The 27984-nt window shown below is 43.0% G+C and overlaps 2 protein-coding genes across 2 annotated transcripts in view; both read right to left on the bottom strand.

Moving 5' to 3' along the window:
• The window catches only part of grin3bb (glutamate receptor, ionotropic, N-methyl-D-aspartate 3Bb), a 64421-nt gene extending 57483 nt beyond the window's left edge, over nucleotides 1–6938 (bottom strand). Inside the window, exon 1 of the mRNA XM_082523538.1 lies at nucleotides 6031–6938. Within this exon, the coding sequence (XP_082379664.1) occupies nucleotides 6031–6519 (489 nt within the window). The 5' untranslated portion in view covers nucleotides 6520–6938. The remainder of the gene's footprint in view (nucleotides 1–6030) is intronic.
• A 10636-nt stretch (nucleotides 6939–17574) lies between these two features.
• wdr18 (WD repeat domain 18) overlaps nucleotides 17575–27984 on the bottom strand; it is a 21160-nt gene continuing 10750 nt past the window's right edge. Inside the window, exons 9-11 of the mRNA XM_082523136.1 lie at nucleotides 23050–23213; nucleotides 22217–22285; nucleotides 17575–17786 (exon numbers count right to left, since the gene is read on the bottom strand). Of these exons, the coding sequence (XP_082379262.1) occupies nucleotides 17658–17786; nucleotides 22217–22285; nucleotides 23050–23213 (362 nt within the window). The 3' untranslated portion in view covers nucleotides 17575–17657. The remainder of the gene's footprint in view (nucleotides 17787–22216; nucleotides 22286–23049; nucleotides 23214–27984) is intronic.

Raw genomic sequence — 27984 nt, 5'->3', positions numbered from 1 at the left:
GCTCACCTCTCCTCCCCCTTCTCCCCACATCGTGACAATGAACTACAAGCAGACCCTCCTACAAACTCTCATCAGCCCTTACCGTAAGGTGAAAACCTTCATTTCACACTGAGGTCACAGAGGAGAACAGCCCAATCACATCCTCCTTTATTATAATTTCGGGATCTCTGACGTCAAAACCGAGCTGAGCTCCAGTCTACAACGAGAACCTCTGAAAAGACTTCAGACAGCTCAAACACCAACAGGTGGTGCTATCAGGTTGAGCATCGCTATGAATTATGGGACACCATGATCTCTTTTAATTTCTTAAGGATGCTGCAGTGTCTCCACTGCTAAAAGAGGCAAATAAGGACTGAAGCTCATTTCCAAGATGATGATGGTGCGAGACAAAAACGGGTTCTGGTAGAACACCTGAGTCACAGGATTAAACCTGAATGATGAAGACTGCTGTGTGTGTCTGTGTGTCTGAGTGTGTCTGAATGTGTCTGAGTGTGTGTGAGTGTGTCTGTATGTGTCTGTGTGCGTCTGTGTGTATAAGTCTGAGTCTGTGTGTGTGTCTCTCTGTCTCTGCCTGTGTGTGTGTGTGTTGGTCTGAGTAGGTTTGTGTGTCTGTGTGTGTGAGTGTGTGTGTGTTGTGTGTCTGAGCAAGTGTGTGTGTCTGTTTATGTGTGTGTGTGTGTGTGTGTGTGTGTCTGAGTGTGTCTGAGTGTGTGTGAGTGTGTCTGTATGTGTCTGTGTGCGTCTGTGTGTATAAGTCTGAGTCTGTGTGTGTGTGTGTGTGTGTGTGTGTGTGTCTCTCTGTCTCTGCCTGTGTGTGTGTGTGTGTTGGTCTGAGTAGGTTTGTGTGTCTGTGTGTGTGAGTGTGTGTGTGTTGTGTGTCTGAGCAAGTGTGTGTGTCTGTGTATGTGTGTGTGTGTGTGTGTGTTGGTCTGAGTAGGTTTGTGTGTGTGTGTGTGTGTGTGTGTGTGTGTCTGAGTTTGTGTGTCTCTGTGTGTGTGTGTGTGTCTCTGCGTGTGCCTGAATATGTGTGTCTGAGTGTGTGTGTGTGTGTGTGTGTGTGTGTCTGAGTTTGTGTGTCTCTGTGTGTCTCTGCGTGTGCCTGAATATGTGTGTCTGAGTGTGTGTGTGTGTGTGTGTGTGTGTCTGAGTTTGTGTGTCTCTGTGTGTCTCTGTGTGTCTCTGCGTGTGCCTGAATATGTGTGTCTGAGTGTGTGTGTGTGTGTGTGTGTGTGTCTGAGTGTGTGTGTGTGTGTGTGTGTGTGTGTGTGTGTGTGTCTGAGTTTGCAGCTTTAACCGGATTGTTTTCAGCGTTACAAAATGAAAATCTCTGCTCAGTTAATCCCATCACCACAGTTAGGCTTTTACTCTGAAACCCTCCCACAGGAAGTGCTGCATCCTCTACTAAATAAAATCACATTGATAAAATTTTATATTTTCATAAAGACTAAAAACCTGCTAATTGTTTCAGAATAGTCAGTCAGGGAAGAAAGAACATGAACCCTTTGATGTTACTGCCTCGGTTCAGCTGATTGATCAGTTAGCTGTCTAGAATAAAACTAATCAATAATCAACAAAAATGATGGTTAATTTCCACACAGCTGAGCTGAACACAGCTCAGTTAACAGCATGTGGTGGACTTTGAGCTTTGGTCTTGTGTGATAGGCTGTCAGAAGTACAGGGGCGGATCAGGAGAAATTTTCTTAGGGTGGCATGAAAATCAAAGCCTTTGTCTCACAGGTGTTACATCCTGTTACATCATTATATATATGAGGTTAAAATACATAAAATACAGTAAGTACACACATGTCTCATGGAAATATTGTCTATAACTTTGTTTTCTTTGGCCCAGATAATTAAAGATTGCAGTTACAGTGGGGCAAAAAAGTATTTAGTCAGCCACCGATTGTGCAAGTTCCCCCACCTAAAATGATGACAGAGGTCAGTAATTTGCACCAGAGGTACACTTCAACTGTGAGAGACAGAATGTGAAAAAAAAAATCCATGAATCCACATGGTAGGATTTGTAAAGAATTTATTCGTAAATCAGGGTGGAAAATAAGTATTTGGTCAATAACAAAAATACAACTCAATACTTTGTAACATAACCTTTGTTGGCAATAACAGAGGTCAAACGTTTACTATAGGTCTTTACCAGGTTTGCACACACAGTAGCTGGTATTTTGGCCCATTCCTCCATGCAGATCTTCTCGAGAGCAGTGATGTTTTGGGGCTGTCGCCGAGCAACACGGACTTTCAACTCCCGCCACAGATTTTCTATGGGGTTGAGGTCTGGAGACTGGCTAGGCCACTCCAGGACTTTCAAATGCTTCTTACGGAGCCACTCCTTTGTTGCCCGGGCGGTGTGTTTTGGATCATTGTCATGTTGGAAGACCCAGCCTCGTTTCATCTTCAAAGTTCTCACTGATGGAAGGAGGTTTTGGCTCAAAATCTCACGATACATGGCCCCATTCATTCTGTCCTTAACACGGATCAGTCGTCCTGTCCCCTTGGCAGAAAAACAGCCCCATAGCATGATGTTTCCACCCCCATGCTTCACAGTAGGTATGGTGTTCTTGGGATGCAACTCAGTATTCTTCTTCCTCCAAACACGACGAGTTGAGTTTATACCAAAAAGTTCTACTTTGGTTTCATCTGACCACATGACATTCTCCCAATCCTCTGCTGTATCATCCATGTGCTCTGTGGCAAACTTCAGACGGGCCTGGACATGCACTGGCTTCAGCAGTGGAACACGTCTGGCACTGCGGGATTTGATTCCCTGCCGTTGTAGTGTGTTACTGATGGTGACCTTTGTTACTTTGGTCCCAGCTCTCTGCAGGTCATTCACCAGGTCCCCCCGTGTGGTTCTGGGATTTTTGCTCACCGTTCTCATGATCATTTTGACCCCACGGGATGAGATCTTGCGTGGAGCCCCAGATCGAGGGAGATTATCAGTGGTCTTGTATGTCTTCCATTTTCTGATGATTGCTCCCACAGTTGATTTTTTCACACCAAGCTGCTTGCCTATTGTAGATTCACTCTTCCCAGTCTGGTGCAGGTCTACAATACTTTTCCTGGTGTCCTTCGAAAGCTCTTTGGTCTTGGCCATGGTGGAGTTTGGAGTCTGACTGTTTGAGGCTGTGGACAGGTGTCTTTTATACAGATGATGAGTTCAAACAGGTGCCATTCATACAGGTAACGAGTGGGGGACAGAAAAGCTTCTTACAGAAGACATTACAGGTCTGTGAGAGCCAGAGATTTTCCTTGTTTGAGGTGACCAAATACTTATTTTCCACCCTAATTTACGAATAAATTCTTTACAAATCCTACCATGTGAATTCATGGATTTTTTTTTCACATTCTGTCTCTCACAGTTGAAGTGTACCTCTGGTGCAAATTACTGACCTCTGTCATCATTTTAAGTGGGGGAACTTGCACAATCGGTGGCTGACTAAATACTTTTTTGCCCCACTGTACATAAAACATGTGAATTTTGATATTATGTACTGTATAGCCTGGATGATAAGTAAGCATGCAGCCCAATAAGTTTAAAATCCAGAACCTACAAAACGCAAGGTGGTTCATTTACAAACACACAGGTCTAACTATTTTTTTTAAATTACAAATAATTAAATTGTTACGTACTTAAATTTACACAAAATGCCAGAAATCTGCACTGTCATGAAACACTTTTCACAAAACATTGAAACCTAATTTGTCATGATTTATCGGGTTAAGTCTCTGGGTTCCAGGATATAACTGCCCATTGCTGACTACAATTTGAGTTTATCTTTATAATTGACCCCTAAAAGGTGGAAAACCTTGCCTTGCTTGGTATCATTCTTTTCAGTACAATCTCATTCGTCTGAATTTACAGTTATCTTTTCATTTTGACATACTGTATTAACCCAACTGATCTGAAATCACACAAAATCAAGTCGGCAAAAATTTAACATTTTTCACTGTAAATCTACAGAAGTGTTTAGTGAATTATTTTCATAACTTGAAATGCAAATATAAATTGTACATTTTAAAAACCTATGCACAAATGTTGTACACAATAAAGTTATATATTATGTATTTGCCTAAAATCGCAGCCGCTGCATCAGGCATTTTTTCTACAACCATTTATAAATACCAAAACTAAAATGAGAGAACAATCAGGAGTCACAATAAGATGCCACACAAAGAGAGAGGAGAACACTACAGGTCTGAAACCTGCAGGCCTGACAGCAGGAGGTGTATCACTTCTGTTTCCCACCTGGAGACAGCGTTTACACTGCAGTCTGCATATGGAGGGTTTTTGGCACCAACTGTGACATTCAGGACTCGCCTCTGTTCTGACACACAAAACAACAACAACAACAACACACTAACTGTACACTCCAAACACGCTACACATCACAAATCTGTCACATCTCAAAACTCGCTGTCGATATTGCTCCCTCTCACTCTCTTTCATCACCATCACTCTGAAACATTTCCCCTCTTCATAAATAACCAAATCCCACGTGTTGCTGTGTCATTTCTATTGGTCGACGTGGTACACTTTTCCACGAAAGGGTGGCATTTTTTTCCTTTTCTTTTTTCCCTGCTGCCCTTAGAAAATCCTGTTTTTACTGTTTCTTCCTGCACAAAACATGACGCTAGTATTCAGAAAATTATATATTTTTTATTAGAACTCTGGTTTTAGTGGCCTAAAAGTAAAACGTAAAAATTGGCATGTAGTTTGAAGTCCAACTTTCAACACAAGCTGAAATAAAGACTCAGCGTGGCTGCAGCTTGTAGCTATGTCAGCTTAAATTGGTCACGTGATTTGGCAACGCAGCATGTCTGTGGACCCCAGACGGTTACTACATTCCATTTCCAGAGTGTAACAATTAGCCACCTGTGCTGAAATCTGAAATGCCCATAGTTTTGATTCAAAATGTGCTCTAGCGCAATCATAAGCATCGGTTGCTACTGACTTCAAGAAATAAAGCCAGTTCAGGCTAGGGGCTGGACCATTTTTTAGTGGTGGTAGTTTTAGAATTTATATTCAATGTTAATTGTAACCAGGCTCAAAGTGGTAATGCTACCTTATTTTAATAAATAGCATTGTCATATGCAAAACTTGGGTGGCATGAGATTATTTTAGGGTGGCATATGCCACCCCATGCCACCCTGTAGATCCACCCCTGCTGAAGTTTAATTCAATTAGCAGTGACATGCACAGTGCCTCCGCACACTTATTGATATCAACGCCACACCTGGAGAACAGAACAGGAAGTCCAGCATCTCTGTTTAAAAGACGTTTCTCTGCTTTGTATCAACATTGATGCGGCTCAGGCTTCAGACTTACAGTGACGCTCCACCCACAACAGAGGCCAAAGCATCATCTGCTCGTGAGCTGAAGTTTAACGCAAGGACCTCTCGTGGTTGTGAAGATGATGAAACATCATCTTCATGGAAACCAGAATTAAATAATACTTTAGATGTGACTGTGTCAGCACCAAGGTGCCACCACTGTCACCTTTAGATGGGCAGGACTAATTTCCAAAGTCTTCATCAAACCAACTTCTCCTGAAACATCCACGGAAAACATTCTGTCTCTCTTAACTGATCAGTCAGTTCACTGATAAATCTGATCGGTCCAGTCTCGACTTGCAGGAACTTCTCCTCACATCAGACCAGCTCTGATTTTTCTCATCCAACCTGTTACACACCTGAGCTCCACCTAACCTGAGCTTCTGTTAATCAACCTCAGATGGTTTCTCTGCTACTCCCTTTCTGTTCCCCCATGTTCTCCTCCCTGTTCTCTGTTCTCCTCCACATTCTCATCCCTGTTCTTCAGTTGTTGAAGCTTCAAAGTGAATCCATGAGAGCAAATAAGCAAACGCACACATACGCGCAAGCGCAGTTCCCCCCCGACACACCTCCAGACGTCACACAGGTCAAGGTCAAACCGGGGACTCGGACCCGGTGGTTCCGGGCGGTTCCGAAACACTTGCCCAGGGTCCAGGTGCGGGCTCGCGCAGGCGCAGCTCTTACCTGTGTGTGGAGCGGCTCTCCGTGCTGGAGGACGCTGATGAAGGGGATCTCCAGGGAGGAGGCGGTGAGGTCCACCTGTAGCAGCTCCTCGCGGCTCTGCGGGAACGCGAGCACGGCGGACACTCCCTGCACCACCACGCCCTGGCACGCGCAGCGGAGCAGCGACTCGGGGTCCGCGGCGGTCAGCTGCCGGGGCACGAGCTCCAGGCTCAGGTTGTAGGGCAGGAAGTTCACACGCTCCGGGTCCCGCTCCAGCTCCCGGTCCCGGCTCACCGCGGCCGCCGCGCGGCTCAGCGCCGCCTGGACCTGTACGCGCGCCGCCCGCTGCGCCGGCAGGAGCGCACCGACGCGCACGGAGTGACCGATCTGCGCCAGGAGGCGGCACGGCTGCGGGTGGAGGAGGCACGGCGGTACGAGGAGGAGCTGCAGGAGGAGGAAGGCTCGGAGAGTCCGGAGGCAGGAGGAGGAGGAGGAGGAGGTGAGAGACATCCTGCCGCGCGCTCAGCATCGCTCCTCCGCTGACTCCTGCTGCTCCGACAAACACGAGAGGAGGCTGCTGCTCCTCCTGCTGCTCACAGGAGACTGAGGGAGGAGCAGACTAAGGAGCGGAGGGGAGGGGGGAGCGCTGTCCCAGAAACAGGAGGTGCAGAGGAGAAGAGAGAGAGGGAGGGAGGGAGAGGAGAAGCAGAGGAAGAAATGAAAAGGGGGAGGTCAAAGAGACAGAGGAGGTGGTGAGTGAAGAGAAGAGGAGCAGATTCAGTTTGTTTATTTATTTATTTTACCAACTTGTTTTATTTACTTAATTTTATTCAGTTGTCTCCATTGATGATCATTTTAATTCTTTTTTTGTTTGTTGGTGGCTTTGATGATAATCTTCTCTGACCTTCACAATAAAAGAGGCTCCTGATCACAATTTTTCCTGTTGTTATCAGAGATCCATAAAGCCTCCCTCCTTCTCCTGTTTGTATTAATCACAGGTGTATTCATCGGTATTTATTATTGGGCATCTGGAGGAGCAGAAGCAGCTGCTGCAGATGTTTTATTGAAGTTTTGAAGGACGATAAGGTCGGGAACAGGAAGCTGCTGCCGAGGCTTTCTGAGGAGAATCCAGCTCGATTCGTCATCCTCCGAACATCACAGCTGAGAGCTGGGCCGTTACATAACACACACACACACACACACACACACACACACACACACACACACAGTGTTAATATTCCATTTGAAATCTGTGCGAGAAAGTGGAGCAACAATCAGGAAATAAAAACTGACCTGAAATCATTTTTTTCCTGAGCATTTGGAGCTCTGCGTGTTTTTAATGAAAACCTCCAATCAGCTTTTATCTGTACTTTCCTGAAAACAAATGAAATCATTTTCATTACTGAGTGAGAAGGAAGAGGAAGGCAGGGCGATGCCCAGCGAGGGAAAAACTAACTGATAACTGGAAACAAAGACAAAAAATCTATCAAAGTAGAACAAAATTCTAATTTATTTATTGTGAAACATTAAATCTGAAAAATGATGAGCTGACAGGTGCCAGGAAAAAAAAAGACAGGAAGGGTGAGCATCACTGCTCACAGCAACTTCAATCAGCTCACTGACTGGTTACTATAAACAGCTGACTTACCACCTGTAGATGTACACTTTTCCAAACAGGTAGGTGTATGTGAGTGCACCAAACCAGGTGAGCAGCCAAAAACAGAGACAATAGTTCCACATTAATTACAGTTGTGTGAGTTCTGACAGGTATGTGTGATCTAGCAGGTGTGTGAGGTCAAACATGTGTGTGCGGTCAAGCAGTGAAGTCAGCGACATGCAGAGACACCCCACCTGACTTGCTGCTTAAAGAAGGAGCAGCAACCACTCAGACAGAGACTTGAACATAAGATGTACTGCTTCTGTGAGCTTTCTCCTCAGGTCTCAACTCTTAACCAATGACCACGGGCGGCAGGCGGCCTCTCCAACTTTTTCGGTCTGTGGTGTTCCAGGGCCTCACACAATGGTCCTTTTTAGGAGGAACTCCTCATTTCTAAATGAACACAAACACACCTTAATTCAGAACCGAAGAAACCAAAAGATCGCATGTAAATACCTAAAAATACTAACTGCTGCTAGTTACAGTTTGTTTAGCTGAAACTCGTCTTTCCTCTGAACAGATGTTTAGGGGCCAAGGGTCGTCGCCCACAGAGACCAGGTTAGGTCCCAGACATTCAGTCCATCACAAGCAGAACCATCTAGATCCAGCGTCGCTCCGTACAGGCATCTGAAAATCAGCGCTTCTCTTGGCTGATATGACAGCTGGTCCAGTTTCAGGCTCTGGTTTCTTAGGTTATCCTCTAATGTATTTATCACACCACATATGTCAATCAGCAGTATTATTCACTCTTGTTGGGTCTTGCTTCAATCAAAGTTCAAAGTTCCTCACCACCTCCTCAAAGTTCACATCTCCATTAGTTTGTCACCTGAACATTAGATGGTCACTTTCTCTCCTCTCGGTCTCTTTTGTTCTTTAATTGTGTGCAGCAAGATAATTGGTTCATATGTTCCCTGTTCAGCTCCTGATTGCTTCTTTGGGAGAAGGTGAAGGAATAACAACCTCCTTACTGTTAATGTTAAATATTTCTATTCAAGATCCAGACTTCAGGCCAATTTTCAGAAAAATACCTGGAAAAGTTCCTCATGGTTTTGATAGACAGTAGATGAAGCTCCATTTTGAGCTGTTTCACAGATTTCAACTGGAAAACAAAACATTTAAAGAACATCATAGCTGCTCCATTTAGAGAAAAACAAGAGGTCGACAGATGGACAGGATTACAGTCTTTGGTTTGTTTCAATTTTTACTTACTTTAGTTTAGCTGGAGCAGAACCTGGCAGCTGCCCACCACAGACCTGGAGTTGCTTTTCCGCTGCGCGTGCCAGGGCATGGTGGTGCAGGGAGTGTCCGCCATGCTCGCTGAATTCACTTTGCCTTTTCTGTGTGGAGTTTGTATGTTCTCCCCATGTTTGCATAGGTTCTCTCCGGGTACTCCAGCTTTCTCCCAACTGTCCAAAGACATGCAGTTAGTGGGGTTGGTTTCGTTTAGTTTTTACATTATACATGTTTCCCTTAAGCAGTATGGTTAGAAAGCATAGCATACATTTTCACTGCTATGCAAATGACACCCAACTTTATCTATCCATGAAGCCAGATAACACACACCAATAAGTTAGAGCAGGGGTCTCAAACTTAAATGAGCCGTGGGCCACTGCTGGCACTGTCGTCTCACTGGAGGGCCACTTTAGTGTTCAAGTAGTACAAAAAACCCCAACCAAACAAGAAAAGACCCACAAATGTTTCCTAAAATGTAGTTGTTTTTTGTTTTGTTTTTTAAATTTCAAATATTGTATAACAAGATAAACCTCTTAACTAACTGAAGCCTTTCATCGAACTGCCAAATAACGAAATTGGTTCTCTCTTTCTGGCCGGACACGTGGCAGCACTTCTGCTATCATTTTGTTCGTATTTAACCAAATAAAAAGGCAGACATAAGTGTACATATTAGTTTTTGACTCTCTCTCACTGAACTAACACAGCCAATCCCTGGCATGTTTGTACTCTCTGCTCTTATTGCCTTCATATTAAATAAGTTTTTGCTTTTTAAAGAATTATTTTAACATTGCACTCAACAACAAACAAATCCCCCCTAACAAAAAAAAGTCACTTCAAGGGCCAAACTGCATTATATATTTTCACATCAATATAAGGTCTGTAAGTAATGTGACGTGGGCAGGAAGTGGCCCGCGGGCCACCAGTTTGAGACCCCTGTCTTACAGACATAAAAAGCTGGATGACCTGCAATTTCCTGCTTCTAAATTTATATAAAGCATGTTATTGTACTCGGCCCGCTCTCTGTGGTCTCTCTGTCCTTCTTCTCCTTGCTGTTTCTCCCTGATCCTGGTTCTGTTGGAGGTTTTTTCCTGTTAAAGGGGAATTTTTCTTTCCCAAGGGTAGCAGCTGCTCACGAGTGTTGTCTGATTTCTTAGGTGTCTCTCCCAGATATTGTGCTTTACCTTACAGAATATAATGAGTGTTTTTTGAAGTGAAGTTCTATAAATAAAATTAACTAAATTTAAGAAGAGGTCAATCATCAGGTTCACCCGCTCTCAGCTGACTCAAGGTGTTAAACTGATGGTGTCATCTGATGGTTTCATCATAGCAAACAGTGAAGATGCTTCATCTTAATCACTTTGACGCTGAACCCGACTCCTTGAGTGGCATTTTAACTTTAGACCGATTTAGACCGGAGTTCTTTCTGCAGATGTTTAGACATGAGAGGCGAGACTCGGGGCAGGATCGACACATGAATCAGATGTTAATCAGTTGCAATCAGCTGATGGAGGCTGAACTCTGACAGCGTCACAGCTGCAGAGAAGATCAGAGGTGACTGGAAGCATCAGTAGCAGCTTTCAGAAAGCTGAAACGTGATATGTCTGTGTGGTGCTGAGGAAGAAGAGCTTAAGAAGAGGAGGACATTTCCGGCTGAACTTTCTGTTTCGTTTCTTGATAAAGCATTCGTGGCATTTTCAGACCTTTCAGTCTGTGAGCTTACTTTTCCTGTGGAGTCACCTGACTGCAGGCAAATCTGCACTGACCCAGCATGTCTCCTCCTGCTCCTGGGTTTGATGCTCCTGTGCAGTCGAAGCTTTGGGCAGAATGTTAAAGTGTTTGGTGACATTTAAAGAAAACAGCGTAGCAGAGAAGGCGCTAATGTGGAGATTTAGGATGTTTTTTGTGATCACATCCTGAGTCTGCAGACTGATCAAGATGAAGAGTACAGGTTACAGAAGTCTTCTTCAGTGAATGATGTCACATAGGTTGATATGTGTTACTGATTCTGATGTTTGGCAATCCATTCCAATCAAAATGCTTCAAATGTGAAAGTTAAACTGAAATAATTATGCAGACTTCAGTGATGTCAGAGTCAATTAATGACCTTTATGGAAAAGCAAAATGTTTTAGAGGTTTTCCAGTCTGGTTTGAAATCCTTACATAGCACTGAATCAGCCCTTTAAAAGGTTTTAATTACATATTATTAGCTACTGACGACTATGTTGTTCTTGTGCTTTTAGATTTGACAGCTGCGTTTGAGACACTGGATCATGCCATTTTACTATCTCGTTTGGAGCAGTGGGTGGGCATTAGGGGCACAGCACTGGAGTGGTTTAGGTCCTACTTGGCAGAACAAACTTTTTGTGTCAGTCTCTGCGACTGTCACACAGCGGAAATTTGTGTTTTTATGTTTTATCAATCTGTGTATTGGTACATAGTGTTGATTTTATTTGCATGATTTTATAGTGATATTTATACTGCATGTTTGTTTGTTGATATTTATACTGCATGGTTTTATCCTCATATTTATATTTGTGTTAATATTGTACCATGTTCCTTTAACCCACTGTGGACTAAACAGATAATTGTAGGCACCTGTGAGGTGGGGGCGTTCCCCAAGGTGGCCTATCAGCCACCAGGTTGACCTGTTAAAGGGAATGGTGAGCGCAGCGACAAAAGGAGAGAGGAGTGACGCACGAAGGGTGAGGAGGAGAAAAAGGAACGCGTGCAACCCCGCACGTGTGTGGAACGAACTGCTGCCTGACTGTGGGGCGCTGCGAGTTGTTCGGCGATCCAGTCCTAACGGCAGGAACGGCAACAGTGGGTGGCGATGGCTGCAATGCACGACAGGGCAGGGATGCCCCTCTGCCTGCATCTGACGGTGAGACGAGGGAGGCCGTGTTCAGGTGTGGAGTGGGGCGGGACTGTACGGCGACGCGCTGTCAGGAGGAGACAGGTCTGCGATAGGAGCCCCCTCCCTGGTCTGTTGCTGACGAGTTTTACCATACTGGAAGAGAAGTTCCTCTCCTGTCTCTTTCATATAAGAACCATTCGCCCAGGTGTGGCTGGATTGTGGGATTATGGGACTATGGGAGGGTAATTTTAGCATATGGAAAACATTCATTTAGCCTTGTTTTAATATTGTATAGTTATTTCTGCCGGCAGGGTTTTTAGCGGGTTGCAACACTATTTTTATTGTATACGGGGAATTTTATCTTGTATTTGTGACTCTGGCTGTGTTTTTTTTATGGAAATAAATGGTGTTTGAAGCCAGCTGAGTTTCTGTGCCCTGAGCGCTGACCCGCCCACTCCCCTTTCTGCTTGTATGTATACAGACGTGGTGGTAAAGATTTAGGTCCACCAGTTTAGCGGCTACACGACCATCTGTCGTCCTGTTCCTCTCGTGTGGTGTCCCACAGGGCTCAGTTCTAGGCCCCCTCCTCATTTCTTTGTATGTGCTCCCTCTTAGTTTTATACTGAGAAAACACGGTAATGCATTTCACTTTTATGCTGATGACTGTCAGATCTATGTCAGTTTAAAGAAATAAGGTACATTTCTGTACAGCCATTACTTCAGTGTCTGGATGACATTAAGGCTTGGATGTCTCTTAACTGTTTAAAATTCAATGACAAAAAGCCTGAGGTGATGATTTTTGGTAGCCCTACTGAGACCCCAAATCTGTATTTAGATTCCTTGGCCCAGCTGTCACAAACCTGGGGGTCAAAGTGGAGTCTGAACTGAAGCTTGACAGCCAGATTAAGGCCGTCATAAAATCAAGCTTCTTTCAGCTCAGGCAGTTGGCAAAAATAAAGCCAATTCTTTCAAGGCAGCACTTTGAGACCGTTATCCACGCCTTTGTTAGCACTCGGCTTAATTACTGTTATGCACATTATATTGGGGTCAGTGCTTCATACATTGCTCATCTACAGAGGGTGCAAAATGCTGCAGCCTGTCTTTTAACTGCCACTTGAAAGTTTGAACACATTCCCCCTATTTTAGCTTCACTTCACTGGCTGCCCATTCCTTTTTAGATTTTAAATTCTTTTATTTGCTTTTAAAGCCCTCCATGGCCTAGCCCCATCTTATCTCTGTGAGCTGCTACAGCCTTATACACCCACCCGCTCTCTCAGGTCAGCTGATCAGCTGAATGTACCCAGGACTGAGCGTAAACTTTAGCTGCTCCCAAACTGTGGAGCTTTAGAGATGAGGCAGGCCTCTTCTCTGCCTGTTTTTAAATCACTTCTGAAAACCCATATCTTCACCCTGGCCTTTGACACCCTGTGAGATGTTGGTTTTTGTTTTTATTTTATTTATTTATTTTTAGTTGATTCTGTTTTGTTTTTTTTTTAAATATAGGACTGTTTTAAATTTAATTTGTATGTATTATGTGTTTTGTTTTTGTTGCTGTTTCATTTTATCTATTGTTCTTAACTTATTTAATGTACAGCACTTTGGTTCTGTACTGGCTATTTTAAAGTGCTTTATAAATAAAGTTGGATTGGCTTGAATCTGACACTTCCAGTAAAAACTGAAGAACATTGATCATCTTCACCAACATGCTGGGCTAATTTTTATTAATCAAAGTGAAATGTTAAACAGCATGATGAAAACCATTATAATCACTGATCAGGTTTCTAATATAATTGATTGTATTTATGTATTTCATGTATGGAACAAAGTAAAAGTTGCTAAATGTCTCACCCTTCATTTTAGCTTCAAGTGTTCCTGATCAGGTGCCAAAGACCAGTTTGGTTTGATAGAACCGCTGACACTCTGATCCCTTTGCAGTTAAAGTGCTAGGTGCCATCATGCGAACATCCAAAGATCTCTCAAACCCCAACAGCTGGATGCTGGATAGATTTCAATCACTAATGTTCTTCTTTACAGGCTGAGGACATCTGACTGATTGGATGGTGAAACAGGAAACAAATCCACCAATGACCGGCACAGAAAGAAGATCTGAGTCTGGATTAGATGCTGTGGAGAGATCTGAAATAGGAAAACATGCAAGAAAACTCTCAAACATCTATAACTGAGACAGGTCAACATGTTCAGCCAGATGTGTGAGGATATGCCCCTAATGCAGGAGGAGGAGGAACAGCTTCTAATGCAGTGTCTGTGAAGGGTTTCAGTCATCCAGGACATAGTCTAAGAAGCTTGAAAATAAAAGTGTCTGGACTTTTTTAAGTTTCTTGAAGACATTTCATTCGGAAGCTTGTTCAGTTCTAAAATCAAATGGTGGAGAGTCTCAGATTTTAAGCCCTAGTGGGAGGATCGTTGACCCACTATTGATTATGTGCTTCATCGCATGAGCCAAGGTGTAAAAAAGGGTGTGGCTCATTATCAGTGGAAGTTTTGGGTGAAACCATGTGTAGGTGGCAGACAAAGGACAGAGAAGTATGAAAGAGGAGTGAAAGAAGTAGGGCTGGGTATCATCACTGATTTCTATAATCGGTTCGGTTCCGATTCACAAGGTCCAGATTCAATTCAATTTTGACCCAGACAGTAGAAATATTATAATTCTGATCATTTATCAGTACATATCCATATAATATGTATCTATGTATAAAAAAAAAAAAGCTGACACTTGTAAGACTTTGTCAGAGGTGTGAGCATCACAGCAGATGTATTTGTGTCAAAGTAACTGAGGATAACTGAGAAACAGAAAAACATGAAGGATATTTTCCTGGCCTGGCATTTTATAGCAGAGAACCACCCTAAAAATATTCTGCAGTAGATCAAAAACTGAAGAAAATATGAATCAACATATGGAAATTACCTTACCTGCTGCTGAAGTGAAGCAGAGCAAAGTTACAGAGGTTTTATTAGAGGCACAGCTAAGCAATCACTTGTAAAAGGTTCAATTTCTGAGGCTTTTATGTCAGAAGTTGACAGCACTGAACACAACAGTAGACTGGTGCGTAATTAAGCAGTGAATAATGCAGAAAACTGAGATTTTTGATGGTAAACTGGTCTCTGAGTACACTGAGAGAGAGAGAGAGCTGTACAGGAACTGTGATTTTATTGTGGTGGAAGCAAAACAGCCAAAGTAAGAGGGAATTAATGACGATGTTTATCAAACGTGAAGGGTAGTTTTGATCTTCTTTTGCTGCTGGTTCGGTGAATTTTGGCCAGAGTGGCATCTATGAGATGTCTGCGTACGTGCCGTTGGGTGAACGATCCGCACTTTGTGTTTACATCTTTGTAAGCTTTCACCGTAGATTCTGGTGTTTATGGCAAAAATACATTTATATTAAAAAATTGATTCAGGATTCAATGAATTGATATCGCGTTATTTAAGCTAAAATAGATTTGAATCGGAAAATCGATTTTTTAAAACCCAGCCCTAAAAAAAGAAGCTATCTATATCCACTGTCAACAACCATCTTTGAACAGAGGGCGGGGCTTATGACACCAACTGTCAGCCATATACAATCCAGTTTTGAGATCCTTCCCAGGCACGTTAACACCCACTCACATATTGTGTCAGTTGATCTTAATAGGTCACATGATAGGGTGAGGCAAGGTCTCACAACTCTCAGATTAAATGTCTTCATCCTCCTTCTACTGCAGTGTTTACACACAGGAACATCACATCATTATACCTGAATGAAAAATAAATAAATAAATGTTTGTAAAATGATTTTACCTCGTCTGTGCACACCAAGGCAGTCACACTTGTTTCCTCAGATCCTCTAAAAAAAGGCACAACACGGCAGGAAGTGATAAAAGAAAAAATTACTGCAGGATTTCAGATATTCTCAGCCTTCATCTTAGCAGCTGTCAAACAATTTCCAACCAATCGGAGGTGTCGACTGCAGACATTCAGTGTTTGGTTTTAATATGATTTTGTGATGATCTGAAGTTTAAAGTGAGCTTGAGAAAAATAATCAGGTTGCTGAATATTTGAACCTGATATTTGATCATTTTTCATCATTTGTTTGTGGCTCACACGAACTTCTGTCTACAAAAACACACTCTTAATAAAATATGTTTGTTTTTTTTAATTTGCAAAATGGCCATATTTGGAAGAGACGGTGGATTTATTAGCTAATGTGAGCTACTTTCAAACAGACTCACTGCTCAGCAGCATCCAGTCAAAATCCTTGAATTTCATTGTGCACCTAAACTGGAGCTCAGACGTCTTGGAGAGTCTGCTCGTACAATTAACAACATTATTATTATTGTGGTCAGATAGCAGCATTAAAAATGCTACATGCAGAGATTTCAGGTTATGGTACCCTGCTGTGGACACTTCTGCTGAATGTGACACTGACAACTAAAACACTATTAAAGTCCTCTAAACATTTACCTATTAATCGATTAATTTAGCCTAGTATGAAAGGGCACGAGGGACCTCTCCATCAGCAGAAAAAGCTGTAAACGTATGGGAAGTACTAATTGTATGCCTCCTTCAAGCTGTCCAGTGGACTGGAGTCTTTGCCGGGCTGATTCTGTCCTCCGGGCCTTATGTTTGGCACCCTTGCTGATGTAATCCACTAATTCTCACAGTCTTTAACAGAGATGTTCAGCTCAGCCTCTCTCCAAATATCTTTTATACCGGTCATGTGACCAGTAAAACTGATACTGGGTTTTCTTTGTCCTTGGACTTGTTTAAATAAATCAATCCCTTATCGGGCTCTGGATTGTAGTTTGAGCAAAGACAACATGTAAAAAAAGGTTTTTGTGGTTTTCCTGTTTGAACTGACAGTTTTCTTCCACCTTCACATGACCTTTAATCTCCGACTTTAATCCAGTTTTCAATTTTTATAATGTGTTTTTTCCCCTCATGTTAGTTTATATTTATAGTTTGACATCTGGGATCTTTTTATGTGAACACCTGTCACTGCTGGTTTAAATAAAGGTTGAAAGGCTCAAATGCAGCGTGCCAGTTTAACTATGAACACAAATGAAATGTTTGAATACAGTTTGTTGATATTCAAATCTTCACTTTAAAAAAGAGAGTAGTAAAAACATGAGATTATAAAACAAGTTAAACTGTGTCACATCTTCAAACACCTGATTACAGGAAGGAAAACACGCCTGTCTCCTACTGAAAACACAAAAACATTTACTTTCTGGGTTTTCCTTGTCTGGACGATTGTGTTTTTGTGTGTTGATGTGTGTACAAAGTAATTCACCTGGAAAAGCTGCTGCACACCTTTGTACAGATGTGGACAAAGTGGAACCTGAAATTTAATTCTTCTCTGGTTTTCAGGACCTGGACCCTGATCCAGGAAGCTGGATCAGCTAAAACTCTGAGTTTCTTAAGCCTGACTCTCCATCTTTGTAACGGAGAGCTCTGGAAATGTAATCTGATTACATTTACTGCAGATTCCCCATTTACATCCCTGTGATCAGTCATTTATCAGGCTGATCAGTGAATGATTATTGGTCACTATGATGGACAAATGTTGGATCTTCGTGTGAATATCTCAGTAAAAATGGATAGCTGAAATGACTTTCTAAACCAGACGAGTTTAACGAAGCAGCTGCTGAAAGTAACAAGTGTAATCTAAAGGTAATCTGATTACATTTCGTGTTCACAGACAGATCCACCCATGTCAATGACTGTTAAACAACATTTTAAAGGTTCAAAGTCTGGAAGTCACCTGAATCGGTCTCGGCACGTGACCCAAAATCACCCAGAAGGAATAGTAGGCTCACACACAGGAAGTTTTCCAAAAACTTTTATTTTGTAGAAAAACAAATAAACAAAAAACCCATCACAGTGTGTGTTTGTGTGTGTGAGTGCACTTATGTTGGTTTGGTGAGCAGCTGGCTGGAGAAGTCGTACAAATCTTTGTTCATTTTTTTCAGAGTCTGAACTTCTTCTTCGAGCTCAGCGATTCTAACCTTCGTGTTCTCGCAATCACCAAACACCGACTGAAAACACAAACAAAAACAAGCAATTACACATCACAGAAAAAAAAAAAAAAAACAATCTCTGTCATCTGTCTCCAAACATCGTCCTCTGCTCAACGAGCTCACCAAAATCACTTTTTTCCCGTCCCTTTAAATACAATACATGACTGGTTCTGCACCAGATGATCCTGCCGCTAGGTGTTTGCCCCTATTATGATCATCAACAGTACCAACAGTAACTGTAACTTCAACATGCTTTCTTTCTAGCGGCCACTCACTAGGGGGTGAAAGTTGTGGTTCTAAAAAGACTCAGTCCTGACATCAAGTTTCAATCAAGTTTAATTTGTAACTCTTTCAAAATGGAGGGTTTTTGCTGTACACTCGTTGGCTGATGACTTGTAATTGACAGGTTGTGAACCAGTCTGTCACAGTCAGAACCTCCCATTAATCACCACATTTGGGTTGAAAACACGATGACGTTGGCAGCAGACACGCTCATAACGAAGCTTCAAAGTGCTAATGATTGACAGCTGCTGTGTCACGTTGGTTACAAGCTAAAAATTAGCATTTTGGTTCAAGATGACCACGACTTCTTCCAGGGATGCCACAGACACCAGCCAACAGGTAAGAAACATGATTTCTGATCATCCTATGATGGACTAAGGTGGGAAAATATTTACCCAGCAAACAGTAAATACTGTTATCTGATTGGCTGGGTTGAGCTGGACCCTAATTGATCTTCATATTACTTGCTGTTCCTAGAGTATTTAAAAGTAGACTGGGAAGCAGAGCCTTTAGTTTTCAAGCCCTTCTTCTATGGAACCAGCTTCCAGTTTGGATTCAGGAGAGACACACTATCTCTACTTATAGGATTAGGCTTCAAACTTTTCTTTTTCCTAAAGCATATAGTTAGGGCTGAATCAGGTGTTTATACACCTCTCTGCATCAAACCATTAGTTATAATTAATCTCTGGCTCTCTTCCACAGTGTGTCTTTGTCCTGTCTCCTCCCCTCACCTCAACCGGTTGCAGCAGATGTCCACGCCAGCTTGAGCCTGGTTCTGCTGGAGGTTCCTTCTCTTTAAAACAGAGTTTTTCCTTCCCACTGTCACCAAAGCACTTGCTCATAGGGGGTCAATATGATTGGTGGGGTATTCGGTTTTCTTTAAATTATAGTAGGGTCTTTACATTACAATATAAAGCACCATGAGGTAGGGGTGTGCAATATATCACGTTTTTCCACATACAACGGTTAAAGCGGCTTTATTGTAACCATTGAGTATAAATTGCCATGGCAATATTAAGCTGTCTGCATATAATTCACTGGGATTTTTTTCCTCACACACGCTGCCAATGCATCATTAACCCCCACCCCAAAATTTTCTACCTGCCACACTGGGCTGAGCATGCGCATTAATATACTACCAGACAGGGAAAAATATAGCGACAGCTGGAGTTTCAGACTCGCTGTCATTTGGATTTCACAAGGACAATGCTGCACAAAATGCAGTAATTTGCAAAAACATGCCGTAAAACTACACAGGTCAACAATTTTATTTCTTTTTTTTTTTTTTTGCAATCATCAGAAACCACAAAACACTTTTCTAAACTGTTTTTTCATGCTGATTTCAGGTCTGCTTTCAAATTTTTTTCAGTTACATCAGCCAGATAATTTTGAATTATGAGTAATATTAGTTTGCAATGGACCTTCACAGTTTTTATTAAACAGGCACCAATCAAGCAACTGTTTCAATATTTTCAGTCAGGCACGCACTGTGGCATAGATATGATGATCAGTGGCAGTCAGCTACCACTGTTTCTTCAAAAAATCCTTAGCATATGATTTTCTTGTGCACACTGTGTCTGGATTGTCAGGGTACAGCGTCCAGCAGTAGTCAGCCATCATGCTCTCATTCCAGAAACCTTAGTAGCGACGTTCCATTAACTGCATGTCCTGATGAAAATGCTCTCCCTGTTCATCACTCACCATGCCAAGATTTTCTGGAAAGAACTCGAGGCCTGAGTGCAGGAAGTGTATTTATTTTCAATGACATGCGACAGCCCAGTTTCTGGTAGGAATCAAGCAGAAGCTGAACTCCTTCCATGTATGCAGAAAACTTGTGGATGCCCAGAAAGCTTTTGCAGAGCCACTTCAATTCCTCCCAAGCTTTGAACTCGGCTGTTGAGAGAGATTGTTTGAAGCCTTCATTCTGCAAAATGAACTTGATCTGTGGACCTATAAATAAACCTTCATTCATTTTTACACCGCTTATGTTTGGAAACCTTTCAGTGGGGTACTGAAAACTGCATGAATTCCCTTTGCCTATGGCCTCAACATGATTCTTCATCAAGCCTAGCTTGATATGGAGAAGCGGCAAAAATATTTTACACGGCTCAACCAGAGGCAGAAACTCGATACTGCTTTTTCCTGGCTCATAGGCATCTCGTGGCTGCCAGTCACCCTTGACATAATGTTCCGCAGTAGATCGGCTGTCCCACAGGCACAGGAAACAGCAGTATTTGGTGAATCCTCCTCGCATTCCCGTCAACATACCAATCACCTTCAGATCACCACCGATGATGTTCCACTAATGAGTTTTATACCCAAATGATTCAAGCAGTGTCTTCATGTTGTCATAGGACTCCCTTAGATGAACAGAATGGGCAATCGGCACACTTGGTTTGGCATTTCCGTTATGGAGTAGGAGTGCCTTCGAGCATTTTTGTAAAGAACGAAAAGACACCATTTAGTTGGAACATGCTGAAGAGTCTGTTGATGTCATGACAATGGCACATTGAGCCGTCAGTTGTGAAGAACGCTGTCAAGTTATGACTTCAACTATGATTGTAGTGAGTTACAGTAACACCCTTGGCAAACAAATGCTTCTGCTTAAGCTTCGAAGCAAGAAGTTCTGCTTTGTCTTTCGATAGATTTAGATCACGAACGAGATAGTTTAGCTCTGCTTGTTTGGTTCTGAATCTTCATCAGCCAGAACAGATCTGATGGCTCTAGATTGTAACCAGAGGCACCTTGACCGTTTCCTCGTCACCTTCTACAGAAGCGAATCCATCATGTGGCAGCACAGGAACAGGCCTTATTGCAGAATCCAGGCTGGTGTAGACAACTTTGTGCTTATTTTTGAATGAGAATGCTGTTGTATTCACGTGGCAAAAATAGCAATTGTTGAGATGATCTCGTGGTTCCTGCCACACCATCGGGATTGCAAATGGCATTGCTGATTTTCACAGATTTAGCCAGTGCTGCAGTCCACTGGAACAACTGTTGCAGATGACATGTTGAGCCCAAGATTTATCCTGGTCACCCAGAGGGCAGCCAAAGTACAATTTGTACATCTTCTTAAGGTCTATAGTAATCGGGAGACATGCTTTTGTCTTGAATGAACCACACACATAAGAGCAACTGTCTGGATGATTAATACAATCTAGGCACGGTAACAACTGAAATCAATTGCAATTAATGCCGTATGTAACATAAAACACAGGGAACTGTCGTTAAATCTGGTTACATGCTTAGGCTAATTATACCAACTATTATGCAATATATAACTAGCATTATCACAAAAACTGTACGTGCTACGGAAAAACTAAACACAGATTTGAAATCAGCATGAAAAACACTACAAAACCCAGTGTAGTCCAAAATGAAGACTGTTTTAAACAAAGAAAGAAAACCAGCTTTGATACCTGTAATTGCTCTTGGTCAGTCGTTTTTATACTGACTGTCTAGACTTTTGTTTCTGTTGATCATTATATTTTTTATTTTACAAATTTTAAATGTTATAAGCACAAAAGTTTGTTTTATTTTTACTCGTGAATTCTTGTTTGATGTTTTTGTTGCTGTGATCTTGCGTTTGTTTGTTAAAAGGTCTAGTGTTGACCACCGAAAGAGACTTAACTGTCACAGGATTGTCATCTGTTAAAAACCTCTGTGTATAACGGATTGTTAAAAAACATAGTTAAATAAAACATTTTAATACAAAAAATATGAATGAAAATATGAAACCACTGAATTGTCGATTTGAATGAGTGTACCGATGCAGTGTTAGGCACTATATGGTTGATAAGAACATTTGTTTTTGTAGGTTATTTAAACATATCATGATATATATCGTGCAAATAAGATTTTCCTCATATCGCCGACCACTACCTTGAGGTGAGTGTTGTTGTGATTTGGCGCTGTATAAATAAAACTCAATTGAACTGAGGCAGTCTCAGAGTCTGAACTTTGACCCCACGCTCCAGACACACACAGGGCTGACCAATAGAGCTGCCTTCTTCACACCATCTCCGACCACCATTGCTATCAATAATCAATAAGACTGACAGGAATGTCAGGCTCACAGTCAGTTTGTCTCTGACCCTTGGCCAGTTAAACTGTGGGATTGTCAGAGGATGCAAACCAACACTCGACGAAACCTCGCCCCCTCTCACCTTGTCAGTCACGGCGTTCATCAGCGAGTTCAGCGTGTCGGCTTTCTGCAGGTACGTTTCCTCCTCCTCCTGTAAACAAACGGGCAGACCTCTTCAAAGTAAAACCTGCGATGTATCAGCTTTAAGTGAGATGTGCAGATTGTCACTTCAAAATAAAACTGAAATCTTCCACCATAATTACAAAAATAATTTAGCAATAAAATGTAGCACTGCTGTGTGAATCTGGTGATAATGATGAAGACATCTAAAAATTTTATGTCTTGAGAGCTGATCAATTAAACGATGTTAAACACTCCAAACAGGACTGACGATGTTAGCAGGCACGCTGGTGACAGAGCACTCTGACCTGTCAGGCAATCAAAGCTGTAAATATTGATATTATTGCTTACCCACTGAGCAAACACACGCATTTTTCAAACTCATCGTCATTACAGCAGAGAGTGTGTGTGTGTGTGTGTCTCAGCCTCATTAGCATAAACTGCTCTGAGGCTGCTTATGAAAGTTTCCCTCTCATTGTGTATGCATTTGTGCGTGTCTATGTCACCTTCCTCCTTCAGAGGGATCGATGTGTTTGAGCTGCAGCTTCATGTTTTATTTAAACGTTTCCTCAAATTGTGTTTGATCTTTCCATCTTTACGTTCAGCCTTCACCTGCACAGCTCCTTCGTTCACCTGTGTGTGTGTGTGTTTTCATTTCTACCCTGTCTTGTCAGAATTTCTTGTTGTTGTGGCTCCCATCTATGAAAATAAACTGCTCAGACATTCATTTGGTTTTTACTTCCGTAAACAGGAAGCTCAATTATGGAAGACACAAGGAAGAAAGGCAGCACTCACCTGTGTGTGGAGCCTGAGGCGGACACACACCTCCCCCGGCTCACCGCTGTCGCTCTCGGAGGCATGCAGGTGTCGGCTGAAGCGTGGCAGAGGGACGGTGGGCCGACTGTCAGGCAGGAACATGTTAGCGGGAGCTGGCGTGATGATGGCGTTTGTCACTGGCCCTAAACACACAAACAGGAAGTGATGTCGCGGTGCTCAGAAGTGTCGTTTGTGGATGGAGAGACATAATCACTACAGAAGAAATTTTGCTTCCTGTGTAAATTCCACGACACGCATGATCCTCTGCTAACCCCACATCGCTCATGACATCATCAGCTCATTAACCATTAGGTCATAGGTATGAACAGGAACCGGCCAATCAGGGGCCAACTGACCAGAGACATTAGCTGAATGACAATGACCCCTAAGGTGATGAGTGCATGTGAGTTTCCTCTGTGATTCACGGGTGTAAATGGCGACATGTCCAGGGTGAATGTCGCCTCTTGCCCCATGGCAGCTGGGATAGGCTCCGCCCCGCTGGGGTGATAAAGATGATGTAGGGAGCTCCTGAAGGTCAAAACTGTTTCTTCTTCTTTCGTGATAGCTCCACGGTGTTGTTTAAATAAAGCTGTTTGTTTTTGAATAACATTGAAGCCCATGTTTACATCACTTCCTGTCAACTTGGCTTTCAAGAACATATCAGTCTCTTAGATGAAACAGGAAGCAAGTCAGTGATGTCATGTAACCAGGCTGAAACTGTACCGACCTGAAACATGCAAATGATGACAGGCTGCAGATTAAAAAGCCACTTAGGTGAAACAAAATTAGGGTTTTTTGCTTACTTGTTTTGTAACCTTTAACATTTTTTGGTGCGTTGGTTGTATTACACGTCTGCAGAGGCCAAGCCTACACTTGAAGCCATTGAGGTTTTCGTTGGCGGGAGTGACGCGATGCCGCTGTTATTCCACTTCCAGCAGTTGTATTTGTTGTTCCACAGTTCTCTTTATCCAACATCATTTATCATAACAGCGTCACAATCTGTTTGCTCCTTCCGAATAACAACACCTGGAGCTAATTATGTGTATCTACCTTAAATACATTCACATAAACACACCATACCATAAAACAAAAAAGGTGACCCCTAGCGGCAGACATAAGGTAACAACTAGGGCTGGGCCATATCATACCGTTCACGGTAATACCGGTAAAATGTCGGGCAACGATAAGAAAATGAAATATCACGATAGAATATGGGTAAAACGCCCATGCGCAGTGCCTTTGTTTTCATACGCACATGGCGTAAAAAGCGTGCCGGCAACAGAGAATGAGAAGGGCGAAAGTGGATCGTTGAATGAAACAGATGAAACAAAATTGGTTTGTAAAAATGCTGCAACTTCAGTGGTGTGGAACGTTCCACACCACTGGTTTAGCTTTTGTCCGTCAGATAAACAACAAAGTACTATTTTTGGTAGAGCATGCAAGCAGGCCGTCGTTATTACCGTGTTTTTTGGAAAATATGGCACACTTGAAATCAATCCTTTGATTTTTCTGAAAATCGCCAGTGCCCCTTATAATCCCGTGTGCCCTCGTATGAATTCTGGTTGTGTTTACTGACCTCAAAACGATTTTCTGTGGTACACGGCGCTCAAAAATCTGTCAAATGTTTTAGTACGACTTTGCTAAGCTACGAAGTCGCACTGCTTGATGGATTGTCGGAGCATTACGGCTATCGTAGGCAGGAGCCTCGCGGAGTAATACGTACTGTGCTTCAACATAAACAAAAACGCACTGTTGGTTTCCTGCACGTGCTCAGTTCTTATCTACTGATGTTTGTTGGTCTGCCCTCAGCAGCTCCTTCGGCTGATAAAACCTTAATTGTCCTGCAGTGTTTCCTCATTCGGCACACTGACAGAACCTCTCTCGAGCACCAGAACAGAACAAGAAGAGACGGGTGGGCCTGACCTGACCATCTGACCATCAAACATTCATTACATCAACCTCATCAGATGTGCCTGCCTGAAGTTAGCTTAAACTTTTACACACAGCCTCATTGACAGACCAGGACTTCACCTCCACCACCTGATTGCATACTGTATGTCAGCTCCTCTGGGACTAACACAATATCAACATGTGTTGACCCATAACCAATACGTACTGACGACCATCAGTTTTTGATCACACCCAAACAAACCTCTTCTGTCACAAAGGCCTTGGCCCGTGTGACAGAAGAGGATGCTGGAGAGGGAAGATGGAGGCAGACCATCCTTCCCTGAAGGGAGCATGAGAAAGGAGGAGGAGGAGAAGAAGCTGTCCACTGTCACTTGACGTTTCCATCACAGGTGCCTTTGATTTGGTGTTCTACAAATGAAGAGTATTAAAAACTGAAAATAGAGCAAAGTGTCTGAGTTTGTGAAGGACATTCAGAGAAACTCGTGTGAAATATTAAAGTTCTTCTGGTTCATCAGTAAAATATTCAAGCTGCTGCACTCAAGTCACATTAGGAGGAGCTGATGGACATCAACAGATGGCGATCACCTCAATAACACATGACTGCTTCTGCGCTCTGCAGCAGGGGCAAGCTCACTTTGTTCCTAAAAGCTGCCAGGCCACATGACCTACATGATCATTTATCAATGAGACTCATGAAGCAGACGGGATTATTAAGATCCCGAAATTCATCACGATTCGGATTAGCACCAGGTAAATCACACCACTGATGTGTTTGGTCCTGATGAACGCTACCTGTGACAGGTTCTCTGTCAGGCATGTCTGACCTCAAGTTTTCAGACCTCGGCTAATTTTGCCCCGATCGCTGTGTCAGTCCCTCAGACAGCTGCGGTCTGCACAAACACGTTCAGGTGTTTTTGTGGGAAGAATGGAAACAGGAGGATCTGCGTGTGATTAACCCGAGCGTGTTCTGTCAGTCGTAAATGTCTCTGAAATGTGGCGCAGATGAATGAAAATCATGGAATATTCCAGACCAATGTCCAGTCAGGGCCCGCCGTGAAGCAGTTAAATAATCCAATCATCATCACTGGCAAAAACAACTGAGGTCAAAACATTCAGCGGTCAAAGGTTAAATAACAAGGTCCATGGTGGCTCTCCTCCACCTATTGAAGATTCCTCTGGCTGCTGATTGAGACAAGGACACTGTGTGTGTGCGTGAGAGAGAGTGAGAGAACAAGTTTAAAGTGCCATCTGTAACCACGGTGACCACAGGTCCTCTGAGAAACTGTCCCACTGCAACTCATCAACCTGTCATCAACGCTCGTCCATCAGCTGCAACAGCCAATCAGGTCAGGACAAACACAGGAATTGGAATGGCACCTTTAATCTCCTCTGCTTCCTTCACTTGCAGCCAATCAAAAGGAGCGGCTCTGAGCGAGGCGTGCTCCATCAGTAAATCTGCCGCCACGCTGACACGCTGCCAGACTCATTTCACGCCAACAGAAGCTCCAAACCGCAGCGCGTGGGAGCGGATTTACTGCATCTGCCTCCACCTTCAGCCCTCCATAACAGCCCTCTATAACAGCCGTCTGCACCTCCACCTCACCGCTCTATATTCACTCCGCCTTCAGCGCCTCAGCTCACTGTCACTCTAACTTCCTGTCTGGGGACTTTTAAAATTAATTTCCCTGAGATTAGCTCGAGGATCTGTTTAAGAGTCTGAAGGATGACAAATCGCTCGGGAGACGACAAAGCATCTGAGCTGACTGACACGCCTGAGCCCCGAAACAGGAAGTGGCTCATTTACACACAGAACGAAACAAGCGAGCTGACCTCACCTGTTCACTCTAAACAGCTTTTTTTATTACCTGTACTCAGGTAGCAGCTTCACCTCTAGCAGCCGCTTCACCGTGCTCCTCGCTGTGAGACCAGCTGGCGGCAGCGTCTTTCAAAGGTTAATGTGAAACTGGTCCGACTGCAGCAGCTGCTGAAGATGTTTTATCTGCTCAGAAAACAGTTTACAGCAGACTGAAGACCACGGCCGTGTGACCACGACTCAGAGTCTGTTCACCTGAAGGTTTCCCATGAGGAGTTGAGCCACGCCCACCACGCCCCCTCCCCACCAGAGCAAATCTTATGCTTAGCAATTCTGAAATCTACCCACCCATCCATCCCGCCATCCATCAACTTTTCCATTGTCCACCTCCTTAAACTCTGATGCATGCAGCATGCTGCCCCAGCTTCAGATGTTCAAAAATAAAGTTCAAGACGCTTTTGCCTGCAGGTTAAACTTCTACAGCCTCACACATTACAGCTCCACTCCTGAGAGCCAGCAGCTTCATCTTTGACCTAGAGCACCAGACACATAATGTGCCAATTTAAAATATGGAATAAGCTGTTTGATTGGCTCCTAGGTTAGCATGACGCTAAATGTTTAATACTCTAAAGTTTGTGATCAAAATACTTTCAAACACTGCTCTGGCTCATCGATCAGCCAGAGCAGGCGATTCCAACACCAGATCAATAAGTATAAAAGCAGTTGCTGAACCAGGTTTATACCTGCAGTCTGACCTGGGGGTCAGTCCCCAGGCATGTCAGTGCCTCGGTCAGATGCAGCTGATAGCTCATCTGATTTCAACTAAGCTGCCGCTCCTCAATAAAACCAATCCCTGAGAGACTATGCTCAGGGTGAGAAACTCCACCAGCAAAACATAATGACCGCCAGGTCACCTTGCAGGTGAGCTGAAAGAAGCTCAGACATAGATTTCAAAATGAAAGTGTTTATAAACCTTAAAAAGCAGCTTAAATATTTTTGAGCTTTTATATGAAAGTCAATGATACAATGATTCAAGGTGAAACAAAGTAAATGTGTGTGTCTACCACTGAGTCTCTGCATGACTGCTGCCATTTACTGAAGGGTCATTCTGATATTTATGAGATTTTATTTTGAAAAGCCATAAAAACTGGCATCACTTACAGTCCCTGATGAGTTTTAAAAAGTCTAGC

This window comes from Aulonocara stuartgranti (assembly GCF_965226115.1).
Source record: "Aulonocara stuartgranti genome assembly, chromosome: 23".
Lineage (NCBI taxonomy): Eukaryota > Metazoa > Chordata > Actinopteri > Cichliformes > Cichlidae > Aulonocara > Aulonocara stuartgranti.
Note: the sequence above shows the minus strand (reverse complement) of the source record. Positions and strands in the feature narration are given on the sequence as shown.